The 22,038-nt window shown below is 44.2% G+C and overlaps 1 protein-coding gene across 1 annotated transcript in view; it reads left to right on the forward strand.

Annotated features, from left to right (window-relative positions):
- Positions 1-16,434, forward strand: part of ercc6 (excision repair cross-complementation group 6) — a 52,810-nt gene extending 36,376 nt beyond the window's left edge. The window contains exons 16-24 of the mRNA XM_045211495.1: positions 2,736-2,954; positions 3,122-3,232; positions 3,644-3,763; positions 3,975-4,069; positions 10,842-10,987; positions 11,083-11,763; positions 12,132-12,300; positions 13,077-13,155; positions 15,342-16,434. Coding sequence (XP_045067430.1) covers positions 2,736-2,954; positions 3,122-3,232; positions 3,644-3,763; positions 3,975-4,069; positions 10,842-10,987; positions 11,083-11,763; positions 12,132-12,300; positions 13,077-13,155; positions 15,342-15,779 — 2,058 coding nt within the window. The 3' untranslated portion in view covers positions 15,780-16,434. The remainder of the gene's footprint in view (positions 1-2,735; positions 2,955-3,121; positions 3,233-3,643; positions 3,764-3,974; positions 4,070-10,841; positions 10,988-11,082; positions 11,764-12,131; positions 12,301-13,076; positions 13,156-15,341) is intronic.
- The last annotated feature ends 5,604 nt before the right edge of the window (positions 16,435-22,038 follow it).

Consider the following 22,038-nt stretch of genomic DNA (forward strand, 5'->3'; position numbering starts at 1 on the left):
TGCCCACTGACAAAGACATGATCAGTCTATAATTTTAATGGTAGGTTTATTTGAACAGTGAGAGACAGAATAACAACAAAAAAATCCAGAAAAATGCATGTAAAAAATGTTATCAATTGATTTGTATTTTAATGAGAGAAATAAGTATTTGACCCCTCTGCAAAACATGACTTAGTACTTGGTGGCAAAACCCTTGTTGGCAATCACAGAGGTCAGACGTGTCTTGTAGTTGGCCACCAGGTTTGCACACATCTCAGGAGGGATTTTGTCCCACTCCTCTTTGCAGATCTTCTCCAAGTCATTAAGGTTTCGAGCCTGACGTTTGGCAACTCGAACCTTCAGCTCCCTCCACAGAATTTTCTATGGGATTAAGGTCTGGAGACTGGCTAGGCCACTCCAGGACCTTAATGTGCTGCTTCTTGAGCCACTCCTTTGTTGCATTGGCCGTGTGTTTTGGGTGATTGTCATGCTGGAATACCCATCCACGACCCATTTTCAATTCCCCCCAAAGTATAATGTTTCCACCTCCATGTTTGACGGTGGGGATGGTGTTCTTGGGGTCATAGGCAGCATTCCTCCTCCTCCAAACACGGCGAGTTGAGTTGATGCCAAAGAGCTCGATTTTGGTCTCATCTGACCACAACACTTTCACACAGTTCTCCTCTGAATCATTCAGATGTTCATTGGCAAACTTCAGACGGGCCTGTATATGTGCTTTCTTGAGCAGGGGGACCTTGCGGGCGCTGCAGGATTTCAGTCCTTCACGGCGTAGTGTGTTACCAATTGTTTTCTTGGTGACTATGGTCCCAGCTGCCTTGATCATTGACAAGATCCTCCCGTGTAGTTCTGGGCTGATTCCTCACCGTTCTCATGATCATTGCAACTCCACGAGGTGAGATCTTGCATGGAGCCCCAGGCCGAGGGAGATTGACAGTTATTTTGTGTTAATTCCATTTGCGAATAATTGCACCAACTGTTGTTACCTTCTCACCAAGCTGCTTGGCGATGGTCTTGTAGCCCATTGCAGCCTTGTGTAGGTCTACAATCTTGTCCCTGACATCCTTGGAGAGCTTGTTGGTCTTGGCCATGGTGGAGAGTTTGGAATCTGATTGATTGATTGCTTCTGTGGACAGGTGTCTTTTATACAGGTAACAAACTGAGATTAGAAGCACTCCCTTTAAGAGTGTGCTCCTAATCTCAGCTCGTTACCTGTATAAAAGACACCTGGGAGCCAGAAATCTTTCTGATTGAGAGGGGGTCAAATACTTTTTCCCTCATTAAAATGCAAATCAATTTATAACATTTTTTACATGCATTTTTCTGGATTTTATTGTTGTTATTCTGTCTCTCACTGTTCAAATAAACCTACCATTAAAATTATAGACTGATCATGTCTTTGTCAGTGGGCAAATGTACAAAATCAGCAGGGGATCAAATACTTTTTTCCCTCACTGTATGCAGGTGAGTCTCACTCCCTCCTCTCCATTTCCTCATCTAACTCTTAGCTCACTCTCCTCCTCCTCTTTCTGCACTGAGGCTCTTTTGTTATTGATCAGAGAATGGGTTCTATCAACATTTTGATTGATTGCCCTTTTAGCTTTGAACAGTCAAGTCCATTGTCTGTCTATACAGATTATTGTCCTGTAACCACTGGCTGATGTATTTTCATTTAAGGCCTATATAAATATATAGCCTCGTTCGACCATCCTGATCTCGCGAGCTTACATTCTGATTCACTGTGAAAACAAAACAAAAGTGCAGTGGTCAGGATGGTGGAGCAAGCTAATACATCTCAAGTTATGATCTGGATTGGAAATATACATTCTGGCATCCCACTGAAAGACGAGTATCTAGTTCCGGTTATTCTTCCAGGAATAAGACGGGCCTTATTCATTATTTAACACTAACACTGGAGTACTACCCGAGATGGTCTATAATGTTGAGGTATGCCAATCAATGAATTTACAATGGGTTTTGCTAGACATGATGCATGCATAAAGCTTTCTATAGGGACCTGTATGTTATCTCACAGTGTCATTCACATTAGGATATGTAAGGTTAGTGGTATGATAACTGATGCCTGGTCAGAGGAATCGGGCTCTACAGTTGTTCTTTAGTGTATCTCTGACCCGTGGAAAGGCTTTTACACACCAACCATTCTTCATCACTGCTCTATATGTACGCGTGCCCCCCCCCTGTGGTCAGTCTCTCCTTGATGTGGTCTCTGAATCCATTAACCCACATTACTAATGCAGCACTTGGCTAGTGCACTGCAAACACACAACACACACTCTTTGTCTTCTGCAGGGAATGAGTTATGTAGGACCATTCATTAGGACCCTTAAGGAAATAATTCGTCTGAAAATTGGTTTGTTTAAAGGGACAACATCAATGTGATCATAGAAATACAATGAAATTGATTATATTTCTATGATTGTGATACTTAATGTTGTTGACTGAAAGGTATATATTTTCTAGCTTGCTTCTTTTTGTAGAACCTAACAAGGTAGCTGTAAAAATCAATCAATGCTTTGATGGATTATTTGATTGGTGTTTACCAAATGTGTTTGTGCTATGATCAACCTGAAGTTATGTGAGCTATCTTGTGACATATCAACTGAAAAATAAAAAAATTCTACCACAACCTCCATTTGGGGAACACTGTCCTCCTAGTTCACGGTGACTGTTTTATTTATTAATGCATTTATTAATTTATTTTGATCCTTCATTTCCAGGTGTTCTCGGGCCTGATAGCGCTGCGTAAGATGTGTAACCACCCGGACCTGTTCTCTGGAGGTCCCAAGATCCTGAAGGGTATACCAGAGGACCAACTGACTGAAGAGGAACACTTTGGCTTCTGGAAACGCTCCGGCAAACTGATGGTGGTGGAATCACTGCTCCGACTTTGGTTTAAACAGCAACACAGAGTCCTGCTGTTCACACAGTCCAGACAGGTGTGTGTTTGTGTGTTGGGGGAGAGACAGAGACACTGACTGGGTGGGTCTCAGGTTCCATGGAAAATTAATCGGACGATGTTGTTAGGCCTAATCCACAACTCTCTCTCTCTCTCTCTCTCTTTCTTCCTCTCTCCCTCTCGCGCTGTCACTCTTTCGCTGTCTAGATGTTGGGGATATTGGAGGTGTTTGTGAGGGAGAATGGCTACACCTATGTGAAGATGGATGGTACCACCACCATCGCCTCCAGACAGCCTCTCATCGCTCGATACAACGAAGTAAGGCTCTACAATTATACCCTTTTCACACTTTCTTGCTTACCTGAACCAAACTGTGCTGGCTCAGATATTTTCTTTTCACATTGTCTTTTTCAGCCTGCTTCCAGCAACTATGGTTGATGTGTAACCAGGCCTGCTCAGTACAGCTTGGTTTGGCTTGGCTCGATTTGGCTCAGTAGTGTGAAAAGACCTTTCAGTGAAAATCTCAACCCTGGGGGTTAGATTACTAGTGTGAAAACAGCCTATTGTCCAGCCTGCTGCCCAGTGCCTTTAGGTGTCTTCGCATATGGACCCATGATCAGATATGTTCTGATGAGTGATGAAAAAATAGTAATAAGAAATAGTTATATATATGCTTTGACCACCATTCTATCATATTTTCCCTCTCCTCCCCTCCTCTCCTCTCTCCAGGACAAGTCTATCTTTGTGTTCTTGTTGACCACAAGAGTGGGGGGGCTGGGAGTCAACCTGACCGGAGCTAACAGAGTCATCATCTATGACCCCGACTGGAACCCTAGCACTGATACACAGGTACACACACACACACACACACACACCACTGACCATAGGGTCGACAGACTCCATGGTACATAGACATATCTGTAACTAGTCAGTCGTTGCTTAACCGTTAATCACCTGGTATTGTGTTGTCCCCTAGGCTCGAGAGCATATGTGGAGGATCATACACACACACTCTTATCACACTCTCACCCCATGTCCCTGTGTTGTTGTTGTCGTCTAGGCTCGAGAGCGAGCTTGGAGGATTGGTCAGAAAAAGGAGGTGACTGTCTACAGACTACTGACCGCTGGGACCATCGAGGAGAAGATCTACCACAGGTAGGAAGGGAAGGAGGGACACTTTATTCATACCACTATATTCATACCACTACTCATTCACCGAGGTACAGTCCTCACTTACTGAGGGGTTAAAATACCGACTTTGCATAGATCTGAGCTCGCTGCATTTTGCAAAAGGCATCAAGAAGTATAACATTTACTTTCTCAGGTACTATTATGATATAATATGCCATTTAGCAGATGCTTTCATCCAAAACAATTTACAGTATTGCATACATACATTTTCGTATGGATTTCCCAACAAACCCGCGATCCTGACGTTGCAAGCTCTCTAGTTTCAAGTTTTATTTGTCACATGCACAAGTACAGTGAAATGCTTAACCTGCCCTTCACAACAGTGCTGTATTCAATATCAAAATAGTATAGCTAAAAATCAAACACGAGAAATACATTTTATGTGCAGGGATACTGGAGTAGTTGAGGTAAATATGTACATGTAGGCAGGGATTAGGAGAAAGTGACTGGTAACAGGATGGATAAATAATCATAATAATAGTAAACAATATAGCATCAGTGGTTGGTGTGTGGTGAGTGTCAGTGTAGGCGTGTGTGGGTAGAGGCCTGTGAGCGTGCATATTGTCAGTGCATATAGTCCTTGGTGGGGGTAGAGGCTCTCGCTCTCTTGGAGCCTGTTGGTCCGAGACCTGATACTCTGGTACCGCCTGCCAGGTGGAAGCAGAGAGAACAGTACATGTCAGGGGTGGCAGGAGTCTTTGGCAATCTTTCGGGCCTTCCTCAGACACCGCTTGGTGTGTATGTCCTGAATGGCTGGGAGCTCGCCCACAGTGATGTGCTGGGCTGTCCGCACCACCCTCTGTAGGGCCTTGCGGACGAGGGTGGAGCAGTTGCCATACCAGGCAGTGATGCAGCCAGTCAAGGCAGGATCCAGTTGCAGAGGGAGGTGTTCAGTCCCAGGGTCCCGAGCTTGGTGACAATCTTGGAGGGGACTATGGTGTTGAACGCGAAGCTGTAGTCGATGAACAGCATTCTCACATAGGTATTTCCCCTCATGTCTAAGTGGGAAGGGCAGTGTGGAGTGCAATTGAGATGGCATCGTCTGTGGATCTGTTGGGGCGGTATGCAAACTGGAGTGGCTCCAGGGTGTCTGGGGTGATGGTGTTGATGTGTCATGGCCAGCCTTTCTAAGCATTTCCAAGATGGCGCCGGAGGAGATGGCTGCCGTTTTATTTGTTATTTATTCTGTACATAATGTTTCTGCCACCGTCTCTTATGACCAAAAAGAGCTTCTGGATATCAGGACAGCGATTACTCACCTCGTATTGGACAAAGATTTTTTCTTGAACGAGTTGGACGCGAAGGATATTCTACAGACACCTGACAAGGCCCAAATCCCCGTCATTCGCATGAGAAAGAGACAGAGATATCGTGGACGTAGGTAGAGGGTGCCTTGTAAGGATCCGACGGCGAGCGAGTAATCTGCCTCTTCCATCAATCCTATTAGCCAACGTACAATCATTTGAAAACAAAATGGACGACCTAAGATCAAGAATATCCTACCAACGGGACATTAAAAACTGTAATATCTTATGTTTCACTGAGTCGTGGCTGAACGACGACATGGATAACATACAGCTGGCGGGATATACGCTACATCGGCAGGATAGAATGGCTGACTCCGGTAAGACAAGGGTGGCGGTCTGTGTATATTTGTAAACAACAGTTGGTGCATAAAATCTAATACTAAGGAAGTCTCAAGGTTTTGCTCGCCTGAGGTACAGTATCTCATGATAAGCTGTAGAACACACTATTTACCACACTATATTTTTCGTAGCTGTCTATTTACCACCACAAACCGATGCTGGCGCTAAGATTGCACTCAATGAGCTGTATAAGGCCATAAGCAAACAGGAAAAAGCTCATCCAGAGGCAGCGCTCCTAGTGGCCGGGGACTTTAATGCAGGGAAACTTAAATCCGTTCTACTTAATTTCTACCAGCATGTTAAATGTGCAACCAGAGGAGAAAAAAACTAGGTAGGTAACAACACATCTGCCACGCTGATCCTCAACACGGGGGACCCTCAGGGTACTCCCTGTTCACCCATGACTGCATGGCCAGGCACGACTCCAACACATCATTAAGTTTGCCGATGACACAACAGCGGTAGGCCTGATCACCGACAACGATGAGACAGCCTATAGGGAGAAGGTCAGTGACCTGGCCGTGTGGTGCCAGGATAACAACCTCTCCCTCAACGTGATCAAGACAAAGGAGATGATTGTGGACTACAGGAAAAAATTGAGGACTGAGCACGCCCCCATTCTCATCAACAGGGATGTAGTGGAACAGGTTGAGAGCTTCAAGTTCCTTGGTGTCCACATCACCAACAAACTATCATGGTCCAAACACACCAAGACAGTCGTGAAGAGGGCACGACAAAGCCTATTCCCCCTCAGGAGACGGAAAAAATTTGGCTTGGGTCCTCAGATCCTCAAAATGTTCTACAGCTGCACCATCGAGAGCATCCTGACTGGTTGCATCACCGCCTGGTATGGCAACTGCTCGGCATCCGACCGCAAGGCACTACAGAGGGTAGTGCGTACGGCCCAGTACATCACTGGGGCCACGCTTCCTGTCATCCAGGACCTCTATACCAGATGGTGTCAGAGGAAGGCCCTACAAATTGTCAAAGACTCCAGCCACCCTAGTCATAGACTGTTCTCTCTGCTACCGCACGGCAAGCGGTACCGGAGCGCCAAGTCTAGGTCCAAAAGGCTTCTTAACAGCTTCTACCCCCAAGCCATAAGACTCCTGAACAGCTAATCATGGCTACCCAGACTATTTGCATTGTCCCCCCCCCCCCCCTCTTTTACGCTGCTGCTACTCTGTTTATTATCTATGCATAGTCACTTTAACTCTACCCACATGTACATATTACCTCAATTACCTCGACTAACCGGTGCCCCCGCACATTGACTCTGTAACGGTACCCCCTGTATATAGCCTCCCTACTGTTATTTTACTGCTGCTCTTTAATTATTTTAAATTTTTTACTTAACACTTTTTTTCTTCTTCTTAAAACTGCGTTGTTGGTTAAAGATTGTAAGTAAGCATTTCACTGTAGGGTCTACACCGGTTGTATTCGGCGCATGTGCCAAATTAAATTGTATTTTATTTGATGATTACAGATGTGAGTGCTATAAGGCGGTTGTCATTGTGGCAAGTTACCTTAGATTTCTTGTGAACAGGAACGATGATGGTCAATTTGAGGCATGTGGAGATTACAGACTAGGACAGGGAGAGGTTGAAAATGGCCGTAAAGATGCCTGCCAGCTGGTCTGCGCATGCCCTGAGGATGCGCCCTGGTATTCTTTCTTGCCCAGCGGCCTTATGAGCGTTGACACGTTTAAAGGTCTTACTCACGTCAGCCTCGGAGAGCGAGTAATCCGAAACAGCGGGAGCCTTTATGCAAAGCTCTGTGGTGTTGTCATTGAAGAGTACATAAAAGGCTTTAAGTTGGTCTGGTAGAGTGGCATTGTAGGGCAGCTCACAGCTGGGTTGTCCTTTATAATCCATTTTCATCCTTGCGTTGAGCATTGGAGCCAGTGCAGTAGGATTCCACCTTATTCCTGTATTGTCTTTGCATGTTTGGTGGTTCTACGGAGGTTGTAGTGGGACTTCTTGTATGTGACTATGGCTACTTCCTTAGCCTCAGGGTTAGCTACGTTGGCTGCGATAGCCCTATGTGTGGTGTGTCTGTCCTTTTAGTTTAGCATGTGTCTCAGTGTTAATCCAGGGCCTTTGGTTGGGAAACATCTGACCTTTACTGTAGGGACAACGTCATCGGTGCATTTACTGATGAAGCCGGTGATGGTGGTGGTAAACTTGGCGACGTTGGCGGAGTCCCGAAACATATTTCAGTCTGCACTAGCAAAGCAGTCCCGTAATGTAGCATCTGCTTCGTCGGACCACTTCTCCACTGAGCGTGTCACAGGCACGTCTTGTGAAGGGAGGCCAAGGGAGTGACTTATAAGCGTGCTTGTTTGTCGTATAACAGTAGCGCCCCTAGTGGCACAGGACACTTGCTGGGAAAAGTTAGGCAGAAAGAATAATGTCTGAGTTTAATTCAATAAGAGAGAACCTGTGAAATGGAGGGTTGAAAATAAAGAGAAGGGAGGGACAGAAAAGTAATGTTTGGGAAAGATTTGGTGAAGTGGTAAAAAAGGCAGCTATGTTATGTGTGATGACTGTGAGGCGCTATACAAATTCCACAGTCACAAGACGGGACTTCAAACAAGCCTATGGCACGTCAAGGGAACTGTAGCCTACTATTCAGATGGGTTAAATGGAAACACTGACTGTAGGTCTATAACCTCTCACATAGCCTTAATATAAACTCCTGCAGAATTAAAATGATACACCAAATGTAGGCTAAATGTTGACTAGGGAACAGGTTTTTCTTTCCTTTCCCATCTTGAGAGAATGCAAATGCCAGTTAGCACCTCTACAGATGGTATCTATGTTCATCAGCATCATAAAATATGCATCCAAGCCGAACTGAAATCTTATCAGAAACATGTTGGGTCGTTTTCACAGCTTTATATTTCCTTACAACTGGTCAAAATGATATCATGTAAAAAAAAATGTGCACATGAAATATTTCCAGTTAAAATTTTCTCCCCAGTCCCTAAATTTCTTTGCTCTGTGAAAGAAGCAGAGATGACAGAACTTTACCGATGTCAGCTATATTGAAGCATTCATTCTATTGATTTATGACATTGTTCTGGTGAGCAAGGGTTTATTTAGTCTACTAGGGCAACATAATGACAGAAGAGAAGCTGCATGTATCTAATTATAGACAAGTTGACTAACAAATAGCCTACCAAAAAGTCGGAAATTATAAGCAGAAACCTATCTAAATCTGTCAAAAAAATTGTTACGCCATCTATGACTGTAGCCTAGAGCGCATTTTCTATATTAGCGGGTTAGGGTCGGGTGGTGGCCTCAGATTTTTACTTTGTCAGATACAGTGGGGGGAAAAAAGTATTTAGTCAGCCACCAATTGTGCAAGTTCTCCCACTTAAAAAGATGAGAGAGGCCTGTAATTTTCATCATAGGTACACGTCAACTATGACAGACAAATTGAGAATTTTTTTCTCCAGAAAATCACATTGTAGGATTTTTAATGAATATATTTGCAAATTATGGTGGAAAATAAGTATTTGATCACCTTCAAACAAGCAAGATTTCTGGCTCTCACAGACCTGTAACTTCTTCTTAAAGAGGCTCCTCTGTCATCCACTCGTTACCTGTATTAATGGTACCTGTTTGAACTTGTTATCAGTATAAAAGACACCTGTCCACAACCTCAAACAGTCACACTCCAAACTCCACTATGGCCAAGACCAAAGAGCTGTCAAAGGACACCAGAAACAAAATTGTAGACCTGCACCAGGCTGGGAAGAATGAATCTGCAATAGGTAAGCAGCTTGGTTTGAAGAAATCAACTGTGGGAGCAATTATTAGGAAATGGAAGACATACAAGACCACTGATAATCTCCCTTGATCTGGGGCTCCACGCAAGATCTCACCCCGTGGGGTCAAAATGATCACAAGAACGGTGAGCAGAAATCCCAGAACCACACGGGGGGACCTAGTGAATGACCTGCAGAGAGCTGGGACCAAAGTAACAAATCCTACCATCAGTAACACACTATGCTGCCAGGGACTCAAATCCTGCAGTGCCAGACGTGTCCCCCTGCTTAAGCCAGTACATGTCCAGGCCCGTCTGAAGTTTGCTAGAGTGCATTTGGATGATCCAGAAGAGGATTGGGAGAATGTCATATGGTCAGATGAAACCAAAATAGAACTTTTTGGTAAAACCTCAACTCGTCGTGTTTGGAGGACAAAGAATGCTGAGTTGCATCCAAAGAACACCATACCTACTGTGAAGCATGGGGGGTGGAAACATCATGCTTTGGGGCTGTTTTTCTGCAAAGGGACCAGGACGACTGATCCGTGTAAAGGAAAGAATGAATGGGGCCATGTATCGTGAGATTTTGAGTGAAAACCTCCTTCCATCAGCAAGGGCATTGAAGATGAAACGTGGCTGGGTCTTTCAGCATGACAATGATCCCAAACACACTGCCCGGGCAATGAAGGAGTGGCTTCGTAAGAAGCATTTCAAGGTCCTGGAGTGGCCTAGCCAGTCTCCAGATCTCAACCCCATAGAAAATCTTTGGAGGGAGTTGAAAGTCCGTGTTGCCCAGCGACAGCCCCAAAACATCACTGCTCTAGAGGAGATCTGCATGGAGGAATGGGCCAAAATACCAGCAACAGTGTGTGAAAACCTTGTGAAGACTTACAGAAAACGTTTGACCTGTGTCATTGCCAACAAAGGGTATATAACAAAGTATTGAGAAACTTTTGTTATTGACCAAATAAATTCATTAAAAATCCTACAATGTGATTTTCTGGAGAAAAAAAATCTCATTTTGTCTGTCATAGTTGACGTGTACCTATGATGAAAATTACAGGCCTCTCTCATCTTTTTAAGTGGGAGAACTTGCACAATTGGTGGCTGACTAAATACTTTTTTTCCCCACTGTATAGTCAGGCGATTGCGGATAAGTTATTAGCAATTGCGGGTGAACAAACAGCTGACCGACTACAGGATTACGTCCACGTTTCAAGTAGCTCTTCATCTATGATAAACTGAACTATTGAGATTCTCCTCCCAACACCATCAGGAGAGACTGTGTTAATATTCACCTCTGGTGTTTTTCCCTTCAGGCAAATCTTCAAACAGTTCCTGACCAACCGCATTCTGAAGGACCCCAAACAGCGACGCTTCTTCAAGTCCAACGACATCTACGAGCTGTTTACCTTATCTAACCCTGACGGGACGCAGGGCACAGAGACCAGCGCTATATTCGCAGGTACACACACACACAAACACACACACACAAGTGGTTCCGACTGTCTGTTCCTATTGGTTTTGTGTCTGATGTTTTTATTTCCCCTCGTTGTGTAGGTACGGGTTCTGATGTCCAAGCTCCTAAGAAACCAGTCAGACCAAGGTCTAACCACATACACTCTGTAACCAATCACAATGTTAGCTCCACTGGAGGTGGAACCATCCCTTCCCCATCGCCCCGGCCTGGAGACAGGACCACCCCCCTTCGCAGTAACATCTCTCTCGATAGGAACAACAGGCTGACGGACAGCCAGGAAGCCAACCAGGGCGAGGCAAGGGAGGGACCAGATATTCCTATTGACCAGTCCAAGACAGACTGTGACACACAGCACTCTAGGGAGGAGGGAAGCAACGCTCATATACACACAGACCCCGACAGAGACACAAACTCCAATCTGCCCCACAAACACAGAGAACATTCACACACTAACTCCCCCAGTCCCAGCACACAGAAGCACAGAGAAAAAAAACACAGTTCACACAAACACAGAGACTCTCAAGGACCCGGCTCCAGTCCCTACAAACACAGGGAGAAGAGGAAGCACTGTGACTCGACAGCAGAAGGACCTAAAAACAAACACGGGAAACAGAAACAGGCCAAGGTCGAGGGTCATCGCATCTCCTACCTGGTGAAGAAGAGGAGCTACAAAGGACAGGAGGAGCGCGAGGAGCAGCCGGAAAAACAGGACCAGAGACAGAGCGACGACTATGTACTGGCCAAACTCTTCAAGAAGTCGGGTATGTTTTTATGTTAATACATGTTTACAAGTAATTCAATATATTTGTATTGGTAGTTTGTATATCGCTTTAATTCTTATTCATGAAAGTTATTTTAAAGTGTTACCGTACTTTTCTTTACGTGTTTCAAGAAATCGGGTACCTCTGCACATGAGGCGTTAGTTGCCAGGTTAAGTTTTGGTGGACTGAGGGAGAAGCTCTTTGTTTAAACGGTAGAAGAAGATGAACTAGCATGAACCACAGTGTTTTTGTGTGTGTTTGTTTTGTGTTGTTTAACCACAATTGTGTTAGTGATTTTGTCCTATAATCACAGGGGAAAGTAAAGCCTCACAGTGCATCTTGAACCATTTTCTCTCTCTCCTCTCCAGGTATCCACAGTGTGATGCAGCATGACTCCATCATGGAGGCGTCTAACCCAGACTTTGTCCTGGTGGAAGCTGAAGCTAACAGAGTAGCTAAAGACGCTTTGAAAGCTCTGAAGGTCTCCAGGCAACACTGTAGACTGCCCTACAACCGACCTGCCCCAGCTCCAACCAGGTACACACACACACACACGTACACGCAGGCTAACACACACACTCGCACACAGCCTAGCACATACAGAGGGTAGTGCGTACGGCCCAGTACATCACTGGGGCCAAGCTTCCTGCCATCCAGGACCTCTATACCAGGCGGTGTCAGAGGAAGGCCCTCAAAATTGTCAAAGACTCCAGCCACCCTAGTCATAGACTGTTCTCTCTGCTACCGCACGGCAAACGGTACCGGATTGCCAAGTCTAGGTCCAAAAGGCTTCTCAACAGCTTCTACCCCCAGGCCATAAGACTCCTGAACAGCTAATCATGGCTACCCGGACTATTTGCACTGCCCCCCCACCTCCACCCCCCACCACATCTTTTTACGCTGCTGCTACTCTGTTAATTATTTATGCATAGTCACTTTAACTCTACCCACATGTACATATTACTTCAACTACCTCAACTAGCCGGTGCCCCCGCACATTGACTCAGCACCGGTACCCCCCTGTATATAACCTCCCTACTGTTATTTTATTTTACTTCTGCTCTTTTTTTCTCAACACTTTTTTTGTTTTATTTTACTTTTTTATTTAAAAATAAATGCACTGTTGGTTAAGGGCTGTAAGTAAGCATTTCACTGTAATGTCTGCACCTGTTGTATTCGGCGCATGTGGCCAATAAAATTTGATTTGATTTGATACACAGGCTAGCACACACAGGCTAGCACTGTAGACTTCCACATTGAGTGGAGGATTATGGGTAGTGTAGTTTAATGTGTGTGTGGTTGTGTGTCTACAGGAAGAGGTTTGGTCAGAAGAAGAATCCTTTGCTGTCTGCTCCTCCTTCTACAGCTGCCCCAGCTCAGGACAAATGCAAGGTAACTACACACCTCAACACCACAGAGGTAGAAAACATATTTGTATTCATTGTGTTCATTAGGGCGCACAAAGGAAAATGTTATAAGAAAAATTCACAGGGTGTCTGCAGGTCCTTAAAAGGTCTTAAGTCTTAAATTCATTTATCTAAATTAAAGGCTTTAAAATGTCTTAAATTCAGTTTTCAATGGTCTTAAAAAATGCAACCTGAGATGACTACAGTGTTTCCCCTATGTTGTGCAGCTGCTTAATTGTTGCCACCACGGCAAAATAAAAAATTCACATCAAATTATAGCCTACTCCTACCAAGGCGCATTTTCAAGATGCTAGAGAGCTCCACATGTATAGCCTACGACTCTGTGTGTGTGCCACTGCAAGTAGACTGTTGCCAGATGAGAGAGCACAGCGAGTAAGGTAGCCTACAAAATAGATAGCCAATTCGAAACATTGCTTGTAGCTTAGCTAGTTGGCTCACTCATTAGCTAGCTTGTTAACTATTTAGCTATTAAATGATTTGGTCAAACAGTATAGTGCATTATCGTCATCATTCCTCTAATGGAAGTGTCTGCCCTGCCCATGTGCCTGTTTCGCCGGGACCTGCTGCAGTGATGATGAGCGAGCCATTTTTTACTGCCTTTCCCACTGCACTTCTGTAGAAAAAAAATGTGTTCTGATTTTAGCTATAAGAAAAACACAGCTATCCTGTGTAATAACACCCGCCACCTGACAAACGCAGGTGGGTAAGAATGTCTAATTCACCAGATTAGTTTTTAGAAGCAATGGGCACAGGCATAAAAGTAGATCTAATTTACTCTGAAGTCTACTAAAGTGAGACTTTGTCCTCGTGTTTCTTGGCAATTTACATTGTTTTGTTGACAAGCTAGGTTGCTTTTCAATGTTTGAGTTTGCTACAACTGCTAGCAAATAGAGACATTGTTGGCCTCTACTAGTGACATTCTCACAGGCACATGTGATGACTCCATTGGCCCTGTTACCAAGGTAACCTTAAAGGGGCAGCTAAAATGTTTTGTCTGTGATATTTTTGTTAAAATACTCAGGTCACAGAATATTAAATTAAATCGAGCAATATACCACATTACTTCTTACTAGTAATACATGTATTGTTTTATAAACATTACTAAGCATGCTCATAATTTTTGTGTGTTTCTTTGTGTAACAAATCGGAGTTGCTGCTAGGTTTTTTTATCTACCTGCCACAGTGGCTGGTATACAAAAAAAGTTAGTTTTAGGCCCTCGTAATACTTGTTGTCACTGTTGAAGAGAGGAGGTTCTCAGCTTTGTGCAGGTATATTTTTTTATTTCTCAGCTGTCTATTTTACAACCAAGATATTGATATGGATTTGAGAGACGGAGCACACAAAATGAGCATTGGCCATTGCGAGCACATCGGCCTCATTGGGTATTAGGCTATGACAGCAACGTTTTTTAGGGCATTAATAATTACTTTACTGTTAGATTAAAACATGGTTACTTCCAGTGAAAATTATATTTCGAGGTAGTCCTCTAGCTAATGTGTTTTGAGTTTCCACTTACTCAGCTGGTGAATTAGCACCAAATATTTGTCTGTGATATTAGTGTAGGCAAATTCATCTCTATTGAACAAAAAATATAGAGTCCTATTTTAACACTAAATAGAACAATGGCCTAGTTGTCAAACTAAAATTCATTACAATCACTGGATTAGGTTGCAGTGCATATAAGAATATCTTGAATCATGCATTCCTGCTTAGATAAAACACGTTATTTGAGTACCATCTCAGTAGTCTATTGCACTTCTTTATTAAAGCACTGTGAATGCCATTAGAAGATGATTAGCCTACTATTTGTTTTCGATTAGTGACTGTGTGAAGAAATAGGGAATATAAGCAGGTTTGTGGCGCACGCAGACCTCAAAGTTGGTATTAAATTGCATTTCAATTGGCATTAAAAAGGTATTTTAAAAAGTCTTAAATTCAACTTGATGGAACCTGCAGATAACCTGTTTCAATGGAAATGGAAATTAGTGTTTCCTATTGGACACATCCAGGTAGTCTCTCCATGTTTCGGTCAGTTTTCCTCTGTTTGGTGCCTAATGACATGACCCTGCTGAAACATATAGTCAGATATTCTCTGTTCTTCATTATTCTGTTCTCTGTTGTAACCCAGTGTGTCTGCTTTGTCTGTGTAGGATGCTTCCATCATCAAGAAAACCATTGCCAGGAAACCCATCCCAGGGGGTCACTTCAGTGGAGAAGGGGTAGAGGTGGGCGGATCTTCCTCCGCTCTGCTGGCCCGCATGAAAGCTAGGAACCACCTCAGCCTGCCCCAGAGAGAAGGGGATGGAGGAGGAGAGGAAGAGGAAGAGGAGGAGGGGGGGCATACCACCTCGGGCACTCCTGCCCCCCCTACGGAACACGATGAGCTCCTGGTGGAGCTGAGGAACTTTGTGGCATTCCAGGGAGCTGTGGATGGACAAGCCAGCACCAAGGAGGTCCTGGACCACTTCACCCCCAGACTGAACCAGACCCAGACCCCTGTCTTCAGAGAACTACTCCGAAACATCTGTAACTTCCACAGGGCAGAGGGGCAGGAGGGGACGTGGAGACTTAAACCTGACTACAGATAATGGGAGTAGGGAGAAGGGGAGAGGAGACTCACATCTGACTACCTGTACTGTGAGGAAGAGAGGAAAAAGGAGTGTAAAGAGGGTGAGGCAGAGGAGGAGAAGTGTGTGTTGATGGAGCAAGAGAGGAACTTGAGACAAAAAAAAATGTCACCTTGCGGAGAGAACAGAGAGGGAGGAGAGGGGGACCTGAGTTACTGTAGTAGTTGTTGGGTTGGGGGGGGTTGGGTTGGTGCTATTAATGTCCACTGGTGGAATTCCAGAAATTTTTTGTTTATTTGTTTGTTTAGTTGTTTGTACCTGGGATCTACTTGAATTCAGACATTTTACATGTAATTGAAGTTGTAACAGAAATTGATTACCGTTCTCGTGGCAGCAGGATATTATGCTGGCAGCGCGATCGCAGATTTTTTAAATTCAAAATAAGAGTCCCCTTACAAAGACATGCTAAACTTTGGGAATATCGCTTTATTTTTTGCACTCTAGTGCAGTACAACTGTTTTTCACAGCATTGCAACCACATTTAAGAAGATGTCTTAGTCCACCGCATCCACCGATGTTGCACTTCCACATGAAAGGTGTGCAGAGCTAGAGCGGTGTTTGTCAGACCATGAGACATCCCGAAAATCGGTCTTCTCACTAAAATGTCTGTAGCGTCCGAACGGCCTTCAAACTGTTATGACCCCTCTATGGAAAGATGACGATGGTGTTCTCCGTTTTGCTCTACGACCCACACAAGCGTCTTGGGACTCGTCTGAAGTCAGTACAGCTGATCTGCCAACTTCTTTCTGTAGAGTCAAACAGTTTGGGCTACAAACTAATATCTGTCACGAACACATACAGTACCAGTGAAAAGTGTTAAACAAATCAAAATATATTTTATATTTGAGATTCTTCAAATAGCCACCGTTTGCCTTGATGACAGCTTTGCACACTCTTGGCATTCTCTCAACCAGCTTCACCTGGAATGCTTTGCCAACAGTCTTGAAGGAGTTCCCATATATGCTGAGCACTTGTTGGCTGCTTTGCCTAAACTCTGCGGTCCAACTCATCCCAAACCATCTCGATTGGGTTGAGGTAGGGGGATTGTGGAGGCCAGATCAACTGATACAGCACTCCATCATTCTCCTTATAATAATAATAATATAATATGCCATTTAGCAGATGCTTTTTATCCAAAGCGACTTACAGTCGTGCGTGCATACATTTTTGTGTATGGGTGGTCCCGGGGATCGAACCCACTACCTTGGCGTTACAAGCGCCGTGCTCTACCAGCTGAGCTACAGAGGACCTTCTTGGTAAAATAGCCCTTACACAGCCTGGAGGTGTGTTGGGTCATTGTCCTGCTGAAAAACAAATGATAGTCCCACTAAGCGCAAATCAGATGGGATGGCGTATCGCTGCAGAATGCTGTGGTAGCCATGCCGGTTAAGTGTGCCTTGAATTCTAAATAAATCACAGTCAGTGTCACCAGCAAAGCACCCCCCCCCACCTCCTCCATGCTTTACGGTGGGAAATACATATAAGGAGATAATCCATTCACCCACACCGCGTCTCACAAAGCCACGGCGGTTGGAACCAAAAATCTCAAATTTGGACTCCAGACCAAAGGACAAATTTCCACCGGTTTAATGTCCGTTGCTCGTGTTTCTTGGTCCAAGCAAGTCTCTTCTTATTGGTGTCCTTTAGTAGTGGTTTCTTTGCAGCAATTTGACTGTGAAGGCCTGATTCAGACTGTCTCCTATGAAGAGTTGATGTTGATATGTGTCTGTTACTTGAACTCTGTGAAGCATTTATTTGGGCTGCAATTTCTGAGCCTGGTTACTCTAATGAACTTATCCTCTGCTGCAGATGTAACTGGCTCTTCCATTCCTCTGGCGGTCCTCATGAGAGCCAGTTTCATCATAGCGCTTGATGGTTTTTGTGACTGTACTTGAAGAAACGTTCAAAGGTCTTTAAATGTTCCGTATTGACTGACCTTCATGTCTTAAAGTAATGATGGACTGTTGTTTCTCTTTGCTTATTTGAGCTGTTTTTGCCATAATATGGACTTGGTCTTTTACCAAATAGGGCTATCTTCTGTATACCCCTCTACCTTGTCACAACACAACTGATTGACTCAAACTATTTAAGAAGGAAAGAAATTCCACAAATTAACTTTTTTAGAATTGAAATGCATTCTAGGTGACTACCTCATGAAGCTGGTTGAGAGAATGTCAAGAGTGTGCAAAGCTGTCATCAAGGCAAACGGTGGCTATTTGAAGAATCTAAAATCTAAAATACACTGCTCAAAAAATATAGGGAACACTTAAACAACACATCCTAGATATGAAATAATTTTATTAAATACTTTTTTCTTTACATAGTTGAATGTGCTGACAACAAAATCACACAAAAATTATCAATGGAAATCAAATTTATCAACCCATGGAGGTCTGGATTTGGAGTCACCCTCAAATTTAAAGTGGAAAACCACACTACAGGTTGATCCAACTTTGATGTAATGTCCTTAAAACAAGTCAAAATGAGGCTCAGTAGTGTGTGTGGCCTCCACATGCCTGTATGACCTCCCTACAACGCCTGGGCATGCTCCTGATGAGGTGGCGGATGGTCTCCTGAGGGATGTCCTCCCAGACCTGGACTAAAGCATCCGCCAACTCCTGGACAGTCTGTGGTGCAACGTGGCGTTGGTGGATGGAGCGAGACATGATGTCCCAGATGTGCTCAATTGGATTCAGGTCTGGGGAACGGGCGGGCCAGTCCATAGCATCAATGCCTTCCTCTTGCAGGAACTGCTGACACACTCCAGCCACATGAGGTCTAGCATTGTCTTGCATTAGGAGGAACCCAGGGCCAACCGCACCAGCATATGGTCTCACAAGGGGTCTGAGGATATAATCTCGGTACCTAATGGCAGTCAGGCTACCTCTGGCGAGCACATGGAGGGCTGTGCGGCCCCCCCAAAGAAATGCCACCCCACACCATGACTGACCCACCGCCAAACCGGTCATGCTGGAGGATGTTGCAGGCAGCAGAACATTCTCCACGGCGTCTCCAGACTCTGTCACGTCTGTCACATGTGCTCAGTGTGAACCTGCTTTCATCTGTGAAGAGCACAGGGCGCCAGTGGCGAATTTGCCAATCTTGGTGTCTCTGGCAAATGCCAAACGTCCTGCACGGTGTTGGGCTGTAAGCACAACCCCCACCTGTGGACATCGGGCCCTCATACCACCCTCATGGAGTCTGTTTCTGACCGTTTGAGCAGACACATGCACATTTGTGGCCTGCTAGAGTTCATTTTGCAGGGTTCTGGCAGTGCTCCTCCTCCTCCTCCTTGCAAAGGTGGAGGTAGCGGTTCTGCTGCTGGGTTGTTGCCCTCCTACGGCCTCCTCCACGTCTCCTGATGTACTGGCCTGTCTCCTGGTAGCGCCTCCATGCTCTGGACACTACGCTGACAGACACAGCAAACCTTCTTGCCACAGCTCGCATTGATGTGCCATCCTGGATGAGCTGCACTACCTGAGCCACTTGTGTGGGTTGTAGACTCCGTCTCATGCTACCACTAGAGTGAAAGCACAGCCAGCATTCAAAAGTGACCAAAACATCAGCCAGGAAGCATAGGAACTGAGAAGTGGTCTGTGGTCACCACCTGCAGAACCACTTCTTTATTGGGGGTGTCTTGCTAATTGCCTATAATTGCCACCTGTTGTCTATTCCATTTGCACAACAGCATGTGAAATGTATTGTCAATCAGTGTTGCTTCCTAAGTGGACAGTTTGATTTCACAGAAGTGTGATTGACTTGGAGTTACATTGTGTTGTTTAAGTGTTCCCTTTATTTTTTTGAGCAGTGTATATTTTGATTTGTTTAACACTTTTTTGGTTACTACACGATTCTGTATGTTTTTTACATAGTTTTGAGGTCTTCACTATTATTCTACAATGTAGAAAATAGTAAAAATAAAGAAAAACCCTTGAATGAGTAGGTGTGTCCAAACTTTTGACTGGTACTGTATATCTGGAGATTAGTTTAGTGTAAAAGATAAGGGGTCAAATACATGTAAAACAACCCCCCCCATAAATAGTTTCCTGATCTTTCTTATACTGTATCTCTCAGATCTAGGACAGACACTAAAGAAAAAAACTTTATTTTGATTTTTTTTAGACCATCTGTTGTTCCATGTAGTGAATCTGTTATTCAATGCATTTGTATTGGCTAATAGCAGTTAAGACTAAATTACATTTTTCATAAAACAGCTTACACGGCTTAGACTATAGAGGGTTAATATTGTATGACACAAAGTATGTGGGCACCCCTGACAGGTGTATAAAATTGAGCACACCGCCATGCAATCTCCATAGACAAGCATTGGCAGTAGCCTTACTAAAGAGCTTTGACTTTCAACGTGGCGCCATCATAGGATGCCACCGTTCCAACAAATCAGTTTGTCAAATGTCTCCCCTGCTAGAGCTGCCCCGGTCAACTGTAAGCGCTGTTGTGAAGTGGAAATGTCTAGGCGCAACAACGGCTCAGCCGTGAAGTGGTAGGCCACACAAGCTCACAGAACGGGACCGCCGAGTGCTGAAGGGCGTAGCGTGTAAAAATCGTCTGTCCTCAGTTGCAACATGCACTAGTGAGTTCCAAACTGCCTCTGGAAGCAGCGTCAGCACAATAACTGTTTGTCGGGAGCTTCATGAAATGGGTTTCCATGGCCGAGCAGCCGCATACAAGCCTAAGATTACCATGCGCAATGCCAAGCGTCGGCTGGAGTGGTGTAAAGCTCACCACCATTGACTCTGGAGCAGTGGAAATGTGTTTTATCTTATAGTCCGATAGACGAATCTGGATTTGGCGGATGCCAGGAGAACGCTACCTGCCCCAATGCATAGTGCCAACTGTAAAGTTTGCTGGAGGAGGAATAATGGTCTGGGGCTGTTTATCATGGTTCGGGCTAGGCCCCTTAGTTCCAGTGAAGGGACATTTTAACGCTACAGCATACAATGACATTATAGACGATTCTGTGCTTCTAACTTTGTGGCAACAGTTTGGGGAAGTCCAGTTTCAGCATGACAATACCCCTGTGCACAAAGCGAGGTCCATACAGAAATGGATTGTCAAGATCGGTGTGGAAGACCTTGACTGGCCTGCACAGAGCCCTGACCTCAACCCCATTGAACACCTTTGGGATGAATTGTAACGCCGACTGCGAGCCAGGCCTAATCGCCCAACATCAGTGCCCGACCTCACAAATGCCCTTGTGGCTGAATGGAAGCAAGTCCCCGCCGCAATATTCCAACATCTAGTGGAAAGCCTTCCCAGAAGAGTGGAGGCTGTTATAGCAGCAAAGGCGGGACCAACTCCATATTAATGCCCATGATTTTGAAATGAGATGTTCGACGAGCAGGTGTCCACATACTTTTGGTCATGTAGTGTATTTATACCAGCATTTCTTTAGATAGTTTACACCAACACTGGTATGTTGAAAGCTATATGTAAAGAAATACACAAAAAATATATATATACAAATATATGTAATTGGATTACTCGATAGTCTACAAAACTTAAATTGGTCTATTGTGCTGGGCAACGGGTTTAATACAGAGTGCTGGTGACTCCTTACTCCACCCACTCCATTCACTGCAATGCAATACACTGCATATGAGTTACATATTGGCTTATAGAGAAAAAATGTAATGCCACTGTAAAAGTGGGGTTGGGATTACTCAATATGAGCTGTAGAATCTAAATATGATTTTATTTCTTGGGGGACTGATGTCTACATACCCAGCCAGCACTTTTACTCCACCCATTCCAGTAGTCCCAACACAATACACTGTAGGCCTATAAATTACATATTGGCTTATAGAGGGAAAAAAGACTGTGCCGATGTGCGTTGTAGCCTATGGAATGGGCGTAGTAAAAGGCCGGCAACACTGTATTATTCAGTGCCCATGAAATGACACCATATATAGATTCTACAGACCCTACTGAGTACTCCCCACCCCACTTTTATATTGGCACAAATAATCATTTTTTCACTAAGCCCAATATTGTCAACATACCAGTCTGAACATTGTATTTTTCAAGTAGTCTTAAAATAATGTTTTAAAAAACATATTTAACAAATATTCCATAAATTCCTTCTTGCATTTGAAGCACTAAAAATCGACATTGATTCAAATGTATTATTTTTTGAATGAGTATCCATCCACCTTGCAATGTTTTGAAATGCGTGCTTTTATTTTGGTTTCTTCATTACCAT

The sequence above is a fragment of the Coregonus clupeaformis genome, chromosome 37 (genome assembly GCF_020615455.1).
Source record: "Coregonus clupeaformis isolate EN_2021a chromosome 37, ASM2061545v1, whole genome shotgun sequence".
In the NCBI taxonomy this organism is placed as follows: Eukaryota; Metazoa; Chordata; class Actinopteri; order Salmoniformes; family Salmonidae; genus Coregonus; species Coregonus clupeaformis.